This window comes from Hyperolius riggenbachi, chromosome 1, assembly GCF_040937935.1.
Source record: "Hyperolius riggenbachi isolate aHypRig1 chromosome 1, aHypRig1.pri, whole genome shotgun sequence".
Lineage (NCBI taxonomy): Eukaryota > Metazoa > Chordata > Amphibia > Anura > Hyperoliidae > Hyperolius > Hyperolius riggenbachi.
Genome location: NC_090646.1, coordinates 412,632,757 through 412,650,536, shown reverse-complemented (window position 1 = coordinate 412,650,536; position 17,780 = coordinate 412,632,757). Strand labels below are relative to the sequence as shown.

The window sequence follows — 17,780 nt, the reverse complement described above, 5'->3', positions numbered from 1 at the left end:
GTGTGTGTGCAACTCATCCAAAATCATTTGCCATACATAGATCACCAGATCCACATCATCCTTGTCACATTCATCGGAATCAATCAGAAGGTACATAGAATCGAGACAAGCATTCAAGACATCTTCGCTTTTTGCGATGTAAAAATCGCAAAAGGCTTTCCAATCAAAATCAAATTCCTCCAATAAGGCCCCGACATCCCATGAGGCAAATGGAGGTTCAAACAAGCCAGTATCTAGGTAATCTCCATATGGGTGGAGATCAGATTTTTTAACTGCTGTAATATAGTGTGCGATCCTACCTATAATAGGATCCACATAAGCTTTGGATTGGGGCAACGAAACCTGAGACTGAGAAGTATCTCTGACATCATCACATTCAAGTGCTTTCCCTACTTCACAGAGTTTACAGAACTAATTTCTTTATTTGTAGTTGCTATGGGCAACGGATTTCTCCGCTGGGAAGTCTTCCTAGATCTTTTAAGTTTAGACTTAGCAGCTCTGGATGGCTGCTTTTTGGATGAAAGAGTTGATGGAACAGCTGATTGAGCTGCTGACAACAACTCATTAAGGGGGTATGGTACTTGAGGTAATCTCAGCCAATTGTGAATTAAAAAGGCCAAGAATTCCAGGGGTCTTTGACTCAGGGTGGTATGATCTAACACATCATAAGCCCACATTGACATTTCGCCCCCCAACAGAATGTAGACCATTTGGGGGGCCCAGGTAGACACTGGGGTGCATTGGAATTCAGGGTTCGCTAACAGTTTAGTGCACTCAGACAAAAACTCGTCTGCTGATTCAGGTTCAAGATTTTTAAATCTCTTAAAGGTACAAGAGCCATATTCGACAAAATCGTACAAATCGGAAATTCCGTCTACACTGGGGTTTTGGGTTGGGCTGGTCATACTGTAACGATTGTGGAACTTCCTCTGTGATCAGCGCACAACGCGTGCGCTGATACGGCGGAAATCCTCCACAAGCGTATAATTGCAGGAACCCAGCAAAAGGTGCTACGCACCCGTAAAGGGAAATTCCTGTCGGCAGATGGCGTTGGGGAGTGCAGAGGAACCGATCCTCTGTACCTCCACAAATGCCAGACAGGAATTGTACGAAGCGCAGAACGCAATCGCAAGAGAAGCGATTGCGAATGAGAACGAGCAAAGGGACAGGTTGTATGTGTGTGCGCCAACCTAGTCGCCAACCCGCAACGGTGCACACACCACAGCAGATATGAAGCAGGAACGCGATCGCAAGAGGTGCGATCGCCAGACGTGACACAAGGCTACAGCAAGGCAGAGCACAAGAGTAGCAAAGGCACAGCAAATAATACAATGAGGAGATACGGAAAATAACAAACGCTAGCTAAAGGCGAACACCGCACTCATTCGCAACAGTGCACGCGTTTATGCGCGGTCTCCACGTGATAAGCACAATAGAGACAAGCACGCCTAACTAACCATCGACAGACAAACATGAAACAGAGGACACGTCCGATTGCTAACGGTTACCTCACCGAGCCTCCAGCAAGCGTTCGTAGCAGACAAGACAGACACACGAAAACAGGGACAAGCGAGAGATAGGATCCACAGCACTAGCGAAAGTGGCTAGCGCGAACCAGGAAGACAGAACAGAAGGATCCACAGCACTAGCGCAGGATGCCAGTGCGATCCAGGTAGACAGAACAGAAGGATCCACAGCACTAGCGCGAAGCGAGTGCGATCCAGGCAGACAGAACAGAGTAGCAGACCAGAAGGATCCACAGCACTAGCGCAAGGCGAGTGCGATCTAGGAAGGCAGAACAGAAAGATGCACAGCACTAGCGCGAAGCGAATGCGATCCAGGTACAGAGTAGCAGAACAGAAGGATCCACAGCACTAGCGCAGGATGCTAGTGCGATCCAGGGAGGCAGATCAGAAGAGATAGCTGGTAGCAACCGCTGCACCAGCTATACTCCAAGAACAGAGATCAGAACGATTTCCTGTCGAGCACCGCTGGGACAGGACAATCGCAACAGAACAAACAAAACAGATAAGCAATCCTAACTGCACTAGGGGAACCTGCCTAGCGCAGTTTCAGGAATTACTCTAAGCTGATCTTCAAACAAAGAGTAAGGCTGACACTCCTCCAGGAGTGTTTCACAGGAAGGAATCCTTATGACCAGCCAAGCATTGTGGGAAACACATAGTACTTATAGTACACGCCTCCAATGAATGTGGCCAGGCAATTTGCATGACAACGTATGCAAATTCCTCAGCAAGCACAAGCTGCAAAACTGACAGAAGCTCTCCTTTCCAGAGTCCTGCAGCATGCAAACCTAAACAATGGTCAAAAAGCTGCCTGCCTGCACAGGCAGCTGAGCAAATCATTACAATTGGTTTCTCTTTTTCTACACCTGTTACCTTCCTCTTCTTCCCCTGCTTGGGCTACCTCTATACTTTGCTCTTTTGGTCGACAATTTTTTATGCTACCAAACATCCATGGTTGACACTTGCCTTGATATACCCTCAAAATGTTTTTTCTTGGTCCCCAGCAGTGGCTGCTGGGGACCAGCAGCCACTGCTGGTCCCCAGCAACTTTGTATTCTCAATAAAAATAGTGTTACCAAAAAAAAAAGTAGTTCACAAATCTTAAACAATCACAACATGACACAGGTGGAGAAAAGCACCTAGCTCTAAGGTCTAAAGTTTGAAACTCCACCCTTACCTCCCTATGCTAATATAGGCTTAGCTTTTTATAAACACTGTGACCATAGCTACCTATACGCATCAGGTGACAGTGGCTATACAGGAATGCTGTATTTGTTCACAATCCACATAATGAAAGATCCTGTTCATTAAGGACTGAACGAGCAAAATACCTTGTCACAAGTCATTTCATAAACAGTTTGGTGAGGTCTAACAGGGTGAGCTCAATTGACTACATGAGGTGACAGCAGAATAATGAGCTCATGGCTTAGCTGCTGTCCCACCACGTATCTTTGATGGTGTGGAGGTAGGGCCTGTGCTGTCTGTTCTGTGCTGCTGAGCTATGTGACTCACTGAACTGGGTAGAAGGAATTACTGATCCTTTGGAACGTCACATGGTGTTTCAACTGTGTATTTGGCTGACTTCCTGGAGCTCAGCCTAAATACCATGGAATTTCTTACAGTTAACATTAAAAGACCCTTGAAAAATAGAAATCTACCTTCATTCATTAACCCTCTGCATACCATAAATCTCTGGCCCTTTAAGGATGAGAGACCGCTGGTACCAGAAAACGGCGCCTTCCACTAATCGCTGCACATACCCATTGCTCTCACCGGTCACGACGCTCTTCCATCACCGCAGGCCCCTCTCTGTGCTGTCTCTATGGCGGCAGAGCGCTGTCAGGTGGTCAGGAGCGCTTTCATTGGCTCCTAATGCTGTCTATCAGTGTAAGCCAATGTGATTGGCTCACAGTAATCACGTGGTCAGGAGCCAATAAAAGCAATTCCCGACCAGCTCACAGAGGTCTGCCCTCTTATATACGGCAGAGCGAGTGAATTGCGGCGAGTGCAGATCGGCGAGATCAGCGGTAACAGCAGGAGCGCGCGGTTGGTAAGGAGAAATCTACATCCTGAGCTGCGCAGCCACCTGCAGGACGTAGATTTCTACCAACGTGTTCCGAAACTGGTTACTGTATAATAATAGACTCAAGAGTAATTAATGACTTTCTAATAACAACCTGCTATATCTATCTACTGGTAATCATACATTGTAAACCACTTGACAAGTTTCCCACTTCTTTCTTCATTTTTATTTCATACATATTCTAATTATACTCAGCTTTTTCTTCTACAGTATATGCCTTTAAGCAAAACTGGTACATTGCACTTCCACATTTGAAGATTTGTTATTTTTAAATCTGTTATGATTAAATTTACACCGTAACGTACTATGATTACAATTGCCCTTGGAATGAAACATACTAACGGAAAAATGAAAAAGTCTGTTCTTTACACCTTTGTTTTTATGCAAAAGTTGACACTACAGGTATAGTTGTGAATAGTACATCTTACTATACCTGTTTGATTAATGACAACAACTCTTGCTATCACTCATTATCACTCTCCATTTTGTTGCACTATAAATTCATGTTTACATACAATTACACTAAAACTGCTTTGGGAGTTACTGACTATCGCTTTCTTAGACGCTATAGTTTTGCTACCGAAATATTACATAGCAGTATTATAAGAAAAGCATCGGTTAAGTAACAACAGATCATGTAGCTGGATAAGCATTTGATACAGCACAGTTCACGTACCTTTTTGTAGGTTTTCTCTCCATTTGGTTTTTCCCCGGTTGCATTGCCATTTTCAGTAGCTGCAGACATCTAGATAGAGAGAAAGTTTCCAGTTACCGGGATGAACAATGACAGCCGTAGACGTTCTCCTTAGCTGGTTGCTTACCCAGACCTGCATGTCTACCTACATTGTTCTGTGCCAAACCATCCCTGCCAGGTTCTAACAGAAGCAGGCAGCTTATTAGAGCAAAGCTTTTGTACTTCCAATATGCAGTGCTTTGTGCAGCTTTGGCAGTGCTTTCATAACAACTAAACTGCTTAGAATGTAACCCAGAATTTCTTAAGTCCCCTGGTTTTTAGCATGGTTTAAAAGAGGGAGAAACCAATGTGAGCTATTTATTTTATAATGTTATAAGGCCAGTGGATGCAGAAATGCTACACTAATGTTCCTTTTGTGTGTAAATCGTGCCCTAACACCATTTTAAATGATGAGCATTAGAAAACCGTGACTTATAAGATATTGGTGGAGCTGAATTTACAGAGAAACAGCCAGCTCTGCACAAAACCAGCCAATGAGTTCCCAAAACCTGACTCTAATGCCCACATGTACAGACAGCACAGCGACTACTTAACTATCATGAAAATCATCAAATTTATAATACATGTAAACACATACAAATAAGAAGTATATTTCTTCCAAAGTAAAATGAGCCATAAATTACTTTTCCCCTATGTTGCTGTCACTTACAGTAGGTAGTAGTAATCTAACAGAACCAACAGATTTTTGGACTAATAAGGGTTTTGTTAATCTTCAAAAGCACTTAGTGAATGGCAGCTGCTCTGTCCAACTACCAAAAACGTGTGCAGTTAGTAAGGAGGATGGCCAGCATCACTGTATAAATTATTTTCAGGAAATGTCTTTTATAAGAATAAGAGCCTTCCTGAGAACCCCCCATGAAGAGATGGAATAGTCCTAAACCTGTCAGTTCTGTCAGATTTCTACTAGCTACTGTGACAGCAACATAGGAGAAAAGTAATTTATGGCTCATTTCACTATGGAAGAAATATACTTCTTATTTGTATATATTTACACATTTTAAATTTTACAACTTTTCACGATAGTGGTCCTTTAAAATGAACCCGAGGTGAAAATAAACTGATGAGATAAACAATTTGATCTGTACTCCTACTCCTAAAATGACTTTTTACACATCTCATGCTTTTATTTAATGTATAAACATTTACAAAGTAGATTTAATGTTTTATTGTCTCTGCTCAATTGCAGTGTCTCAAGCATCCCAGAGCAAAAATACATGAACTATTGACCTTTTTATATATTCCTTGCAGTCAGAAGCCCAGTTATCTGCTTAGGAAAGTGTTTTATACCTGTCATTTATTATCAGTGTGGGATGGTATAGCCCGACTGGGTCCCAACTGGAAAAAAACTGTCCGATGCATAGCTGGATATTAACTCTTTCAAGCAGGGAAATAAGAAAAGGTGCACATAATATGTGTCTGTGTTCTTGCCTCTGCCTATACATACTGTATGTCTATCTCATCACGTAACATGTCATCTCAGGTATACTTTAACAACAAAGAGAGCTACCTTTTCTTATTTTTAAGTCATCTGCAGTGGAGTACGCAGTTCATTTACGCAGCTGGGTCCAAGACTCTGGAAAAAAAGAAAAACAGGAAATGTTACCAGCTTTTCAGGATAATACTTAAAGTGGACCCAAATTAAAAATACGAGATTTCAGAAATAAAATCTATTTTCTAAATTATGATAAATAGCAGCCTTTTTTCAGCTGCATGATGACAAATATAACATATTTTACATTTATTGGAGGAACCCCTCCCTTCCTTTCATATTGCCGGGACAGAATCCGGCAAAATACTGGAGTAGGTGGTGTCCGGCAAAGGAGTAATTGCTAATGGCTGCCACCTGTATAACCCTAGTTATGAAAAGAGAAGGGTAAAAAGCATGCACTGAAATGCTCATAGGCTTGAAGCAGTGTTTATTTATCTTTGTATGTGTCAGAGTGGTGCAACTAAATATTTTTAATTAAAAACATTTTTGGTTTGGGTCCGCTTTAAGAAAACAATCTTTACAAACAATCACCATTGTCATCATCATGACAAAAACTAACTAATAATAAGAATTAGCACATATAAAATAGACCGAAGTCTGCAGCAGCCATAAGCAAAGTGTACGTCCACCACTACTGCACAGATGAAGGGCAGTTTCCAGACAAATCGGCTGTCATGTTGATCTGCTGCATTAAAGTGTGATGCTTAAACTGGTTTGGAGAGGGAACCATTCATAACCTCAAAAAAATGATACTCTTATGCCGGGAATACACGGTACGTTTCCGCGGCTCGATTATGCCGCCGCATCGATTCCAGCTCGTCCCCGCGGGCGATTCTATTATCTTTTGCTCATTTTCCTTATCTTTTACCATTGTCCCGCCTGTGGTATTGAGCGCGGAATCGATCCAGTGGGTGATCGGAGATGTTGGAAATTATCAATCGAGCCATCGATCGAGCGGTACAAAGGGTTTGTACCGTGTACTCCCAGCAAAAGAAACAGGACTATATTTTAGTGTTGACCCAATCTGTAATCTTTATTAGTGTATTAGTGATGGTCACGTCTAGGAGAACTCATGGAGAAGCATGTCATTTGTTTAATCAGCTGATAGATTTGCAAAGCTCTGATTTGCTGTGATCAAATCCTGCTTTAGCACATGATCATGATCATGACTAGCAAATAAGAGACTTACATATCTATCACCTGACCACACAGGTCACATGCTTCCACATAAAATAGTTTTTCGTGATAGTGGTGTTTTAAAGTAAACCTCTGGTGTAAAAGTAAACCCCAAAAGTTATAACAGATTAGCAGGAAAACCTGTCTAAAAACGGACAACTCGGGTCATAAAATCAAGGACTTGTTGGTTAGCCATGCCCAGTTTCTGAAAAGCTGCCATGGCAGTTTTCTGCCTTTGCAAAGACTGTTTAGAGATTGTGTCATCTGTGGGTGCGGCCTGAGGAGTGCTCTGCTTCTACCTGCGCCACTGAGCCAGCCAATCTCAGAGTAGAGAGGTGAAGAGAGAAGGCTTGTAGTGCCAGCCACAGTATGTTGGAATTTACAATGTCCACCTTAACAATCTAAGGACAGCATCTTTTTATACCATAGAGAACCTGTACTGAGTAAAATTATTTAAAATAAACACATGAGGTAACTTCAAATGAACATTACATAGTTACCTTGCCATCAGTTCCTCTCAGAAGCTCACCATTTTCTTCTTACAGTGATCACTTCCAGTTCTGACAACATTTTGTCAGAACTGAAATATATCAGTTGCTGTCAGTTACAGCTGAGAGGAGAACTGATGTGTCCATGTTTGCCTATGGCTCAAGTGGGCGATGTTACAGTTTAACAGTGTGCTGACCAGAAAGCTGTTATGGGGTAATAGCCATTTTCAAAATGGAGGACGGAGAATTCCATTGATCACAGTGGAAAAACAGGACACAGGAGAGGAAAAATAGATTGAGGAGTAGACTACACAGGAGGTAAGTATGACTTGTGTATGTTTATTTTGACTTTTAATGTTCAGTTCAGTTTTCTTTAAGGCTGGTTTCACAGTGGGACGTTTAAGTCCCACGTTACAGCAGCCAGTAACGCAGCCTAACTCACAGCACTGTAAAATGTACGTTATACTGGGCTAAGCCACTGTTTGCACATGCTCAGTAATGTTAGAGGAGGGAGGAGGTCTCCCCTCCTCCTCCGCGGCCAGTCACATGGCTAATTAATATTCACTGCACTGTGGAGACTCCTGGTGGGACTGTAGTGTTGTCCGGATCATGAACTAATCGTTTATTTGATCCGGATCTTTTTTGTGAGTCGTATCATCCGGATCATCACAATGAAAGATTCGGTTCACAGTGGATGTCTGCCTGGAAGAAACAGGAACATACAGAATGTACAGTGCAGGGAAAGTCCTGTCCTGCTAGTCATTTCACCCCCAGTCTGCTTCCCTAGTAAAATGATTTAAATGATTCGGTTCAAAGATCCGAATCTTTTCAATGATCCGATTCAAATGATCCGAATTCTTAAAAAGATCCGGACTTCCTATCACTAACCTGGAACGGCTGCTTTGAGAGCTGCATAACGCAGCTCAATCTGACGTCCAACTTCAACACCACCATGCGTTGCGTTAGGGGCACGTTATGCGACCATAACGTCCCCTAAAACGCTACGTCTAGGTGGAAAAGTAGCCTAAAGTATTTTTGGGGGGATTCAGAAAAGTCACAAAAAGATTTAAGACATGGGCAAATAATCCAAAACTTCCTCAACTCTATCCAAAATAAAAAATGAACCTCGACTTTTGAGATAAACTTTCCACAGACATAATGTTATCTGTTAAATAGGAGACACCGAGAGCCCAATATAGTCTAGTATGTATTGGAAACCGTGGATAAATGTAAGTGTGAGATGAATATACTCACAAACATGGGTTACCTCTTAGGCAACCACTGTAGATGCAGGTGAGGAGATTAGACCTGTCCTCACTCAGGGATAAGATGTCGCTCTCTGTAGATCAGGAAAGTAGGGGTAGTTCACCCCTCCACCAGGGGTGGACACAGTATTATCGTAAGAGAACAGAGGCGCCAGCAGGATAAAAGGTAATAAAAATTGTAAAATTTGCTGGGGGGCATTGGTGGACTTACCTCCGGAAAGCAGACTCAAAATACTGTCTGAATTAAACAAATAAATTTATTATTGGTACCCCAAAAGATGCAACGCGTTTCGCAGGCACAGCCCGCTTCATCAGGCAATAAGATAGGGGACAAACAGTAGCTCGTCAGTAGCACGAATGGTACCTCTGTCTGACAGAGGTGCCATTCGTGCTACTGACGAGCTACTGTTTGTGCCTGCGAAACGCGTTGCATCTTTTGGGGTACCAATAATAAATGTATTTGTTTAATTCAGACAGTATTTTGAGTCTGCTTTCCGGAGGTAAGTCCACCACTGCCTCCCAGAAAATTTTAACATTTTTATTACCTTTTATCCTGCTGGCGCCTCTGTTCTCTTACGATAATAATGTTATCTGTGGTTTCCCACACATCTGAGTAAATATTACACAGCACTGGGAACAAAACATACCCACAAATACTAATCTGCTAATTTTGTTAGTTTTCAGCTTAGTCTCTGCTGTACTTCAGTGCCAGTGCTGAAACAATGGAGCTACTAGCTACTGTATTTATTTATGTATTTATTTACCATCATGCATGCATGTGATTCTGAGCTTGAAGACAGACTTTCAAATATCATGTTGTTATGATGGGAAACCCTCAGTGAACTAAATACTAAAACAATAAATACCGGTACACAAATCACAGGTTATATTACAGTGGCTTGCAAAAGTATTCAGCCCCCTTGAAGTTTTCCACATTTTGTCACATTACTGCCACACACATGAATCAATTTTATTGGAATTCCACGTGAAAGACCAATACAAAGTGGTGTACATGTGAGAAGTGGAACGAAAATCATACATGATTCCAAACATTTAAAAAAAAAACAATAACTGCAAAGTGGGGTGTGCATAATTATTCAGCCCCCTTTGGTCTGAGTGCAGTCAGTTGCCCATAGACATTGCCTGATGAGTGCTGATGACTAAATAGAGTGCACCTGTGTGTAATCTAATGTCAGTACAAATACAACTGCTCTGTGATGGCCTCAGAGGTTGTCTAAGAGAATATTGGGAGCAACAACACCATGAAGTCCAAAAAACACACCAGACAGGGCAGAGATAAAGTTATTGAGAAATTTAAAGCAGGCTTAGGCTACAAAAAGATTTCCAAAGCCTTGAACATCCCACGGAGCACTGTTCAAGCGATCATTCAGAAATGGAAGGAGTATGGCACAACTGTACACCTACCAAGACAAGGCCGTCCACCTAAACTCACAGGCCGAACAAGAAGAGCGCTGATCAGAAATGCAGTCAAGAGGCTCTGTCGCTATTTGTGATCTTGAGACTATACTGCTCCCTCCAAAAATTGTTTGCCTGAAGAAGCGGGACTGTTACCCGTGAAACGCGTTGCACTTTTGAAACTCATAATAAATGTTACTTTAAACTTGAAGTAACCTGCCCGTTGTCTGGCCATTTTTTCAGAAGAGAGGTGAGTCCACCCACTTCCCCCTTTTTAACAATTTTAACTAATTTTACTCTACTTGGCGCCTCTGTTGTTATACCACATAATATCCATGTGTTAGAATGACCCAGTCAAAGTCCAGATCTAAATCCAATCGAGAATCTGTGGCAAGATCTGAAAACTGCTGTTCACAAATGCTGTCTATCTAATCTGACTGAGTTGGAGCTGTTTTGCAAAGAAGAATGGGCAAGGATTTCAGTCTCTAGATGTACAAAGCTGGTAGAGACATACCCTAAAAGACTGGCAGCTGTAATTGCAGCAAAAGGTGGTTCTACAAAATATTGACTCAGGGGGCTGAATAATTACACAAACCCCACTTTGCACTTATTGATTTGTAAAAAAATGTTTGGAATCATGTATGATTTTCGTTCCACTTCTCACGTGTACACCACTTTGTATTGGTCTTTCATGTGGAATTTCAATAAAATTGATGCATGTTTGTGGCAGTATTGTGACAAAATGTGGAAAACTTAAATGGGGCCGAATACTTTTGCAAGCCACTGTATGTCAGTGACCGAGTGGGTCTGTAGGCACTCCCATACCTTCATGCATATCAGTATCCCGCCCTGTCAGTTGGGAAGCAGGGCGAGCCGAAAGATGGCTCACCCTGCTGCCGCTGAATCAACAGGTGGCGTTAACTACTTTTCCCCCTTCGAGTCGTAGCAACTCAGAGAGAGAAGTAATTCCAGGGCCGGCGATCGATGGAACCCCGAATTACCCTTACGCGAGGTGTGGGCTATGGCACTGAAGCTATAGCTGCACTATCATCTGGTGCTACGCACCACCATGCATGTGCCCATGTGCTTCTCCCATACCTATATAGTTTTGACTGTAGAATGTTATGCATATTTATTAATATTATTATAGAGGTATATGATAAAGGTGTTTGTGAACTGTAATGGCTGTTTTATATAATAATTTATTATAGGCACCTGTTTTTTTACTGACCCAATAAAGCTGGCAAGCACCAGCGAAACGTGTTATCAATTTTATCTGCTCAAATAAAAGACCTTTTTTCTATAAACTGATCAAAATTCTTTAACAAAGGTAAGATTGTAACTCTACATATAAGAATAACAGCTTATTAGCCTATCTTTTATGCATTGGAAGCGTCCAACCCTGTTTTAAGTATCTTACTTATTAACTCATGATCTACCTCTCATTGAGGTTTATTCATTACCATTTACCACCCTAAGCAGCGCGGGGTAAATCAGTGAGCGCACACTACTGTCAGAATAGTGTTCGCTCTTAAAGAGAAACCGTAACCAAGAATCGAACTTCATCACAATCAGTAACTGATACCCCCTTTTCCATGAGAAATCTATTCCTTTTCTCAAGCGATCATCAGGGGGGCTCTGTATGGCTGATATTGTGGTGAAACCCCTCCCACAGTATGATGTCAGCGCCTCACAGCACTGAGGTACTGACATCACAGCGTGGGAGCCTTGTTGCATTGTGGGAAATAACAGCTGTTTCCAACTGCCAAATAAGCAAGCAGCATCTCATTCCAGTGAGATCACCTGCCAGCAGTAAAAATGTCACCATGTGATAAATGTCAGAATGTAAATCAAGGAGAGGAAAGACTTTACAATGGGCAAACACTGACTAAATAATTTATACATAATTATTGTAAAAATTAAGCACTTTTTTTATTACATTATTTTCACTGGAGTTCCTCTTTAAGCTACGCACGCTCCTTTAAGCTACGCACACTCCTTTGAAGAACCTTGCGATGGTATGTAGCGTAACTGCGATACTTTACTAGCGCTAGTAAAGTATCCGGGTCGCGCTACATACCATTATGCAATACTTCAAAGGAGTGTGCGTAGCTTCAAGGAGCACGTGCAGCTTAAGAGTGCATGCTACTTTCACAGTTAGCGTGCACTCGCTGATTTAACCTGAACTGCTTAGCGTGGTAAACGGTAATTAATCAACCTCCTTATTTGTCTTAACTCATGATTTCTCTCTCCTTAACTGACTTAAAAAGTGGGATTAAACTCTGACATAATATTCAATAAAAACTAGATTTCCTACTTTTTATTATCCGTACAGTTATCACATTTGCTTTTGTGCACAAGTATTATCATCCATTTACATATTACAAGTTCCCAAAGTACAGTGAAAGCTGCCATTGCATTTTATTGCATAGCTGCTGTGTTTATACATTAAAATCTATCTACATTAATGATCACTTCTCAGCTCTTTCGTTATACTACAGTATGTGTGCAGCTCAGTTTCAGCATTCTGCTGCTGGTTGCTAATTGTATCTGACAAAGGAATGTAAACCAAATATACTGTTATTAACTCTTCTGCAAAAAGCTTTCCACGGAAGAAGAAAGTGCTGTGTTTAACTGTTTGAATGCAGTTATGCTAAAAAAAATTGTGCCAGTGTGTTTCTTACTGTAAATAATCATTTAGAGCAAAGAAAAAAGAGTTTCCTATCGCTTTAATTTGTGATTTATATCTCCTTATCTGTTAATCTCATGAATTGACTCTCCTTATAGTCAAAGTAAAAAATAAGTGATGCAGTTCAAGAGAAAGGGCTTTTGTACTCATGGGCTCATATGCAATTAACTTTTTCTCCTGAGTTTTCTACTAGGAGATCATTTTTTATCTTATCTTTAAAATAACTTTTCAGCATTCTGCAATTAAAAAATACCAAAAAGTAGGTGAACAAGTACTGTCACGTTATTCTGAGTATTTTCTTACTAGCTGGTGGCTTAAAAGGCATTTTATTGCGAAGTTGTGAAAATATCAACTAGGAGAAAACTAGGTGAAAAGTTTATTGCATATGGTTCTCGGCAGAAACGGGCAGTAGGGGCCACCTCTGCCAAGAATCTAGCATGTGTAAAGCGGTCCCCCAATCCCACCTCAAAGCTCTGGTCAGCAATTTCCCTGGTGGACTGTCTTCTTGCCTGAGCGTTGGCCGAGGACTTTGTTCTCCTACTCGCCCAGCACCACTCCATAGCTCCTCCTCCCATTCCCCCAAGCAGAAATTACACAATCTCAGAATAATATAATGCTTAGGGCCAGTAAAGGCAACCTGTGTCCTTTAACAATTTGGAATAAAAGAAAGTTCATGGAATTTACAGAAGCGCTGATGAGATGAATATGTATTTTGACACTATTTGTGTGAGGAGCAGCATGATAAAAAGGACATAAAATTTTCCTCTTCTCACAGAAGCACTACAAAGATATTCTAACACATTGCATTTCCCCATACAACACAGAACAAGGTTCCACTTCCTTATTTCAGCCTCATAAATGACAAGGCAAAAACTGACACTGTGAATACATAAACTTAGGCAAAGAAAAACAATGCTGCTTCTGATCTATCCTCAGTTGTGCAACCATTAATAGTCACTGAGCTACAACACGGTAATTTGATTTAACGTTCCTAGCAAATGATGGCTTCTGCTTCTAAACAGTCAATTGAATCAAGTGTTAGGCCAACTGAAAATAACAATATATAATTCAATACTGAATGCCTTAGAATGAAAACAAAGGGAGACAAGATCCAGGGGCCATTCACAAAGACTATTTCAGGAACTCCTACAAATAAAATTATTTTTCCTGCAGCCATATTAGAAACAACTGGCTGTGTTCTGTTATGCAGCAGTGGGCTTATGATATGTATTTATGTACAGCTCCATTTCTAAAAATGGAGCTGTACATATCTACATTATGTAAAAATTATTTCTCAGTTTCAATTCCCAAATAATTTCAACTTTATCAATTGTCTTCTACCCCAGAGGTTATCTGGACAGCGTACTGGTAAGGCTGTTGCCTTTGATGTGAGATTTGAGCCTTTGACCAGGGTTCAAATCCTGGCTTAACATAGACCTGAACTCAGAACTTCCTCTATGCTTTATAATAAAAGCAACAGCATAATACGCTTTAAAGAAAAAGAGTGAGGGAGTGACATCATACAGTGGGTGGGGTGACTGAGGAGAACAATGCTCTTGGCCAGTGGAATAGATCTGCTAGGCTGGCCAAGGCATTGGGGTCCAATGTACCAGGGCTGTGGAGTCGGTACAAAAATCTTCCGACTCCAACAGTTTCTGAAACCACGACTCCGACTCCGGGTACCCAAAATTGCTCAGACTCCGACTCCTTAGTCTAATACTTAACAGGGCTGTGGATTTTGTAAAAAAATCATGCGACTCCGACTCCTCAGTTTCTGAAACCACGACTCCGACTCCAACTCCGACTCCGGCTCCGGGTGCCCAAAATTGCCGACTCCTCGAGTCCGACTCCAACTCCACAGCCCTGCAATGTACACACACTAGATTCTTGGCAGAGACAGATATTATTAGCGGCTTCGGCAGAGTTTCTTCTAGCATATGTATAAGCCGCATGTATTCTAAAATCGAGTTTCTCAAAACAATGTGCAAAGTGAATAACTATTTCATGGCCTGACCAATTAATTTTTTTCTTATTATTTGTGAAATTACTACAGCTGTCACATCCTCCAGGTTAGAAATTAGAAAGACCATGTAACTTGCTATCAGCACACAGTTCAAAAGCCAGTTTTTGTTACTTGCTTCAAATAAGACAATATTATGTCTTAGTTGCAATTACAGATATTATTTTTACATTGATTACACCTCATTCATTCATTTTTATTTATGTTGTACAAAAAGCACCCAAACTGTTTTAGAGATGGAGTTGTAAATTGGCCAACAACATTAGACAATTTTCATATTTCAATGGTACAGAGACTATCAAAACAGGGGAAGAAAATCTTGGATTGGCAGTTATAAATTGCTGCACACAGTGTATTGTTTTTTTTGTTTTGTTGTTGCAACTTGTAATATGGTAATATTTATAGAGACAGAGCTTCTTTTAATAGCTAATCATAACTGTGAGCCAGAAATGCTGCTTGTCATGAAAGGTCACTGCATCTCCCAGTAGTACAACAATCACCCTGGTTTACCAGGAGGAACTTATATAATTTCTAATAAATATCACATGGAATTCCCTTTGGGCAGCATTTCATTTCACAGCACACTTCTTGCGCTGTGGACTAAGAGTAGAAGAATACCAAGTTACTCAATTGTTCAGCAGTTTACAAATCCTTTATCCATCATCAGATAAGGTGTACTTCAGAGTAAAGGTTATGTAAAACATGGTGACGTCTGTACTCCACCTGCTGGCTTACAGACACCACACCTGCATGGAAATGTCAGGGTGTGTGCTGTCCTGGTTGCTTTGTTTACCTTTCAGAGGCAGCAGTGCAGCTAAGCAGACTTATTTTGCCCGGTCAGGTCATCGGGTTCACAACAAATATAGTTTCTCTTTTGTAATATCAATTGGTGTATATCTAAACCGTAAAAAGGTAGTCACGGAAATCGTGGTTGAATGTCTATGTCTCCAGATTTTCACAAATAAAAGTATGTTTATGCTGTGAAGCATGGAGGAAGGGCCACAGCTAAGCACACCATGCAGCTTACTTTAAATGGAACTCAAAGAAGGAAAAAATGTTCATGCTAGACAATAAAAAAAAAAATATATATATTATTTAAACTTAAAGAGGAATATAACCCTGCATTTCAACTTTGCTCTAAAACATTATTTACAGTATATTATATGCAACCAGCATTTTTTTTTTTACTAGACCAGCATTGGAAGGGTTACACAGAGTTTTAAAGTTCCTGGAGATTTGTGCAGACGCATCCGAAGCTGAAATAGATACATTTTGTTTACATAAATGTATCTAAGTGTTGAATGTTACACACTTTGGCTGTCCTCCAGCTCAGTCAGAGAGAGTGAGTCACATTCAACACTTAGATACATTTATGTAAACAAAATGTATCTATTTCAGCTTTGGATGCGTCTGCAGAACTCTCCAGGAACTTTAAAACCCTGTGTAACCCTTCCAATGCTGGTCTAGTAAAAAAAAAAATGCTGGTTGCATATAATATGCTGTAAATAATGTTTTAGAGCAAAGTTGAAATGCAGGGTTATATTCCGCTTTAAGCTGCATATGGCCCTTTACCTAAAAATTCCATAAGATGTAGTCACATGCCTCTCATTCCTGATCCCCCGACCTCCACTATACATCACCCTCTGTGTCTAAAGGTGCCCATTAATGGGTAAAATTTTTCCTTCAGATTCGATCTTTTGTCGCAATTTTTAGGATCACAGTGACCCGATTGGCATGTTTTTTATTGTACAAATCGAACAGTACAGATTCTCTTTAATGGATATACAATAAAGGAGTACATTTTTTTACATCCACGCAAGGGGTGCAGACTTTTGTATTTCAGAAATTCTATATGGTACCTATAGTTGTTTTATTCTTACCATAAAGTAGGCCTGAACGATTTTAGGAAAAAATTGAATTGAGCGATTTCTGTCCGAAATTGATTTGAATTTCAATTCGATTCACTATTTCCTTCAAGTCAAGCTTGGTTCCCCTTCTGTGCCTGTTTGTTTCCCCTCTGTGCCTCTCTGTCCCTGTCTCTATTTGTGCATCCTCTGTGTCTCTCTTTGTGCCACCTTTGTCTGTGTCCCCTCTGTGTCTCTCCTTGTGCCCCCTCTGGCTCTCTCTCTAAGCCCCCTCTGGGTCTCTCTCTTGCACCATTTGTGTCTCTCTTTGTGCCCCTTTTGTCTCTTTGTGCCCCCTCTGGGTTTATCTGTGCCCCCTTTGTGTCTCTCTTTGTGCCCCTTTTGTCTCTGTGCCCCCTCTGGGTCTTTCTGTGCCCCCTCTGGGTCTCTCTTTTACCCTTTGTGTCTCTCTTTGTGCCCCTTTTGTCTCTCTGTGCCCCCTCTGGGTCTCTCTCTGTGCAAGAATCCTTGTTTAATATTAATACTAGAATTATTATTATTATTATTAGTAGTAGTAGTATAATGGGAAGAACATTTCATTGGTTGTCGTTGCTTACTACAGTATTGCAACATCTCATACCTTCTTAATTCTCTCATTCTCTCTCTCTCTCACCCTCATTTTAGACAACAGTGCTTTACCAATAATTTGGATGGGTAAAAAGCAAAATATTTGAGCTAAATGCCCAAGGAGTTATATTTACTTAAAGAGTACCTGAGGCGGATTGTGAACTAAAAAACAGATACTTCTCTAGGAATAGGGAAGCCTCTAAATCCTCCAGAGGCTCCCTATGTCCTCCTCGCTCCCACCATTGCTGAGAGCAGACCTCAGGAACATATCAGACAGCTGGTTAGACATGTGATCATGGCTTGCGCCTGTGTGAGTAAAGTCACTCCTGTGCAGTAAGTCTACTCGACCATGAGCGGCTCTGTGCTACTGCGCGGGTGAGCCGGAATTGGGCAGGTGCAGCAC

The 17,780-nt window shown here is 41.2% G+C and overlaps 1 protein-coding gene across 4 annotated transcripts in view; it reads right to left on the bottom strand.

Moving 5' to 3' along the window:
* The window catches only part of PIP5K1B (phosphatidylinositol-4-phosphate 5-kinase type 1 beta), a 233,510-nt gene that overhangs the window by 162,929 nt on the left and 52,801 nt on the right, over window positions 1–17,780 (bottom strand). For all 4 annotated transcript variants that reach the window (XM_068236042.1, XM_068236025.1, XM_068236034.1 and 1 more), the window contains exons 2-3: window positions 5,871–5,936; window positions 4,286–4,354 (exon numbers count right to left, since the gene is read on the bottom strand). In XM_068236042.1, coding sequence (XP_068092143.1) covers window positions 4,286–4,354 — 69 coding nt within the window. In that variant the 5' untranslated portion in view covers window positions 5,871–5,936. The remainder of the gene's footprint in view (window positions 1–4,285; window positions 4,355–5,870; window positions 5,937–17,780) is intronic.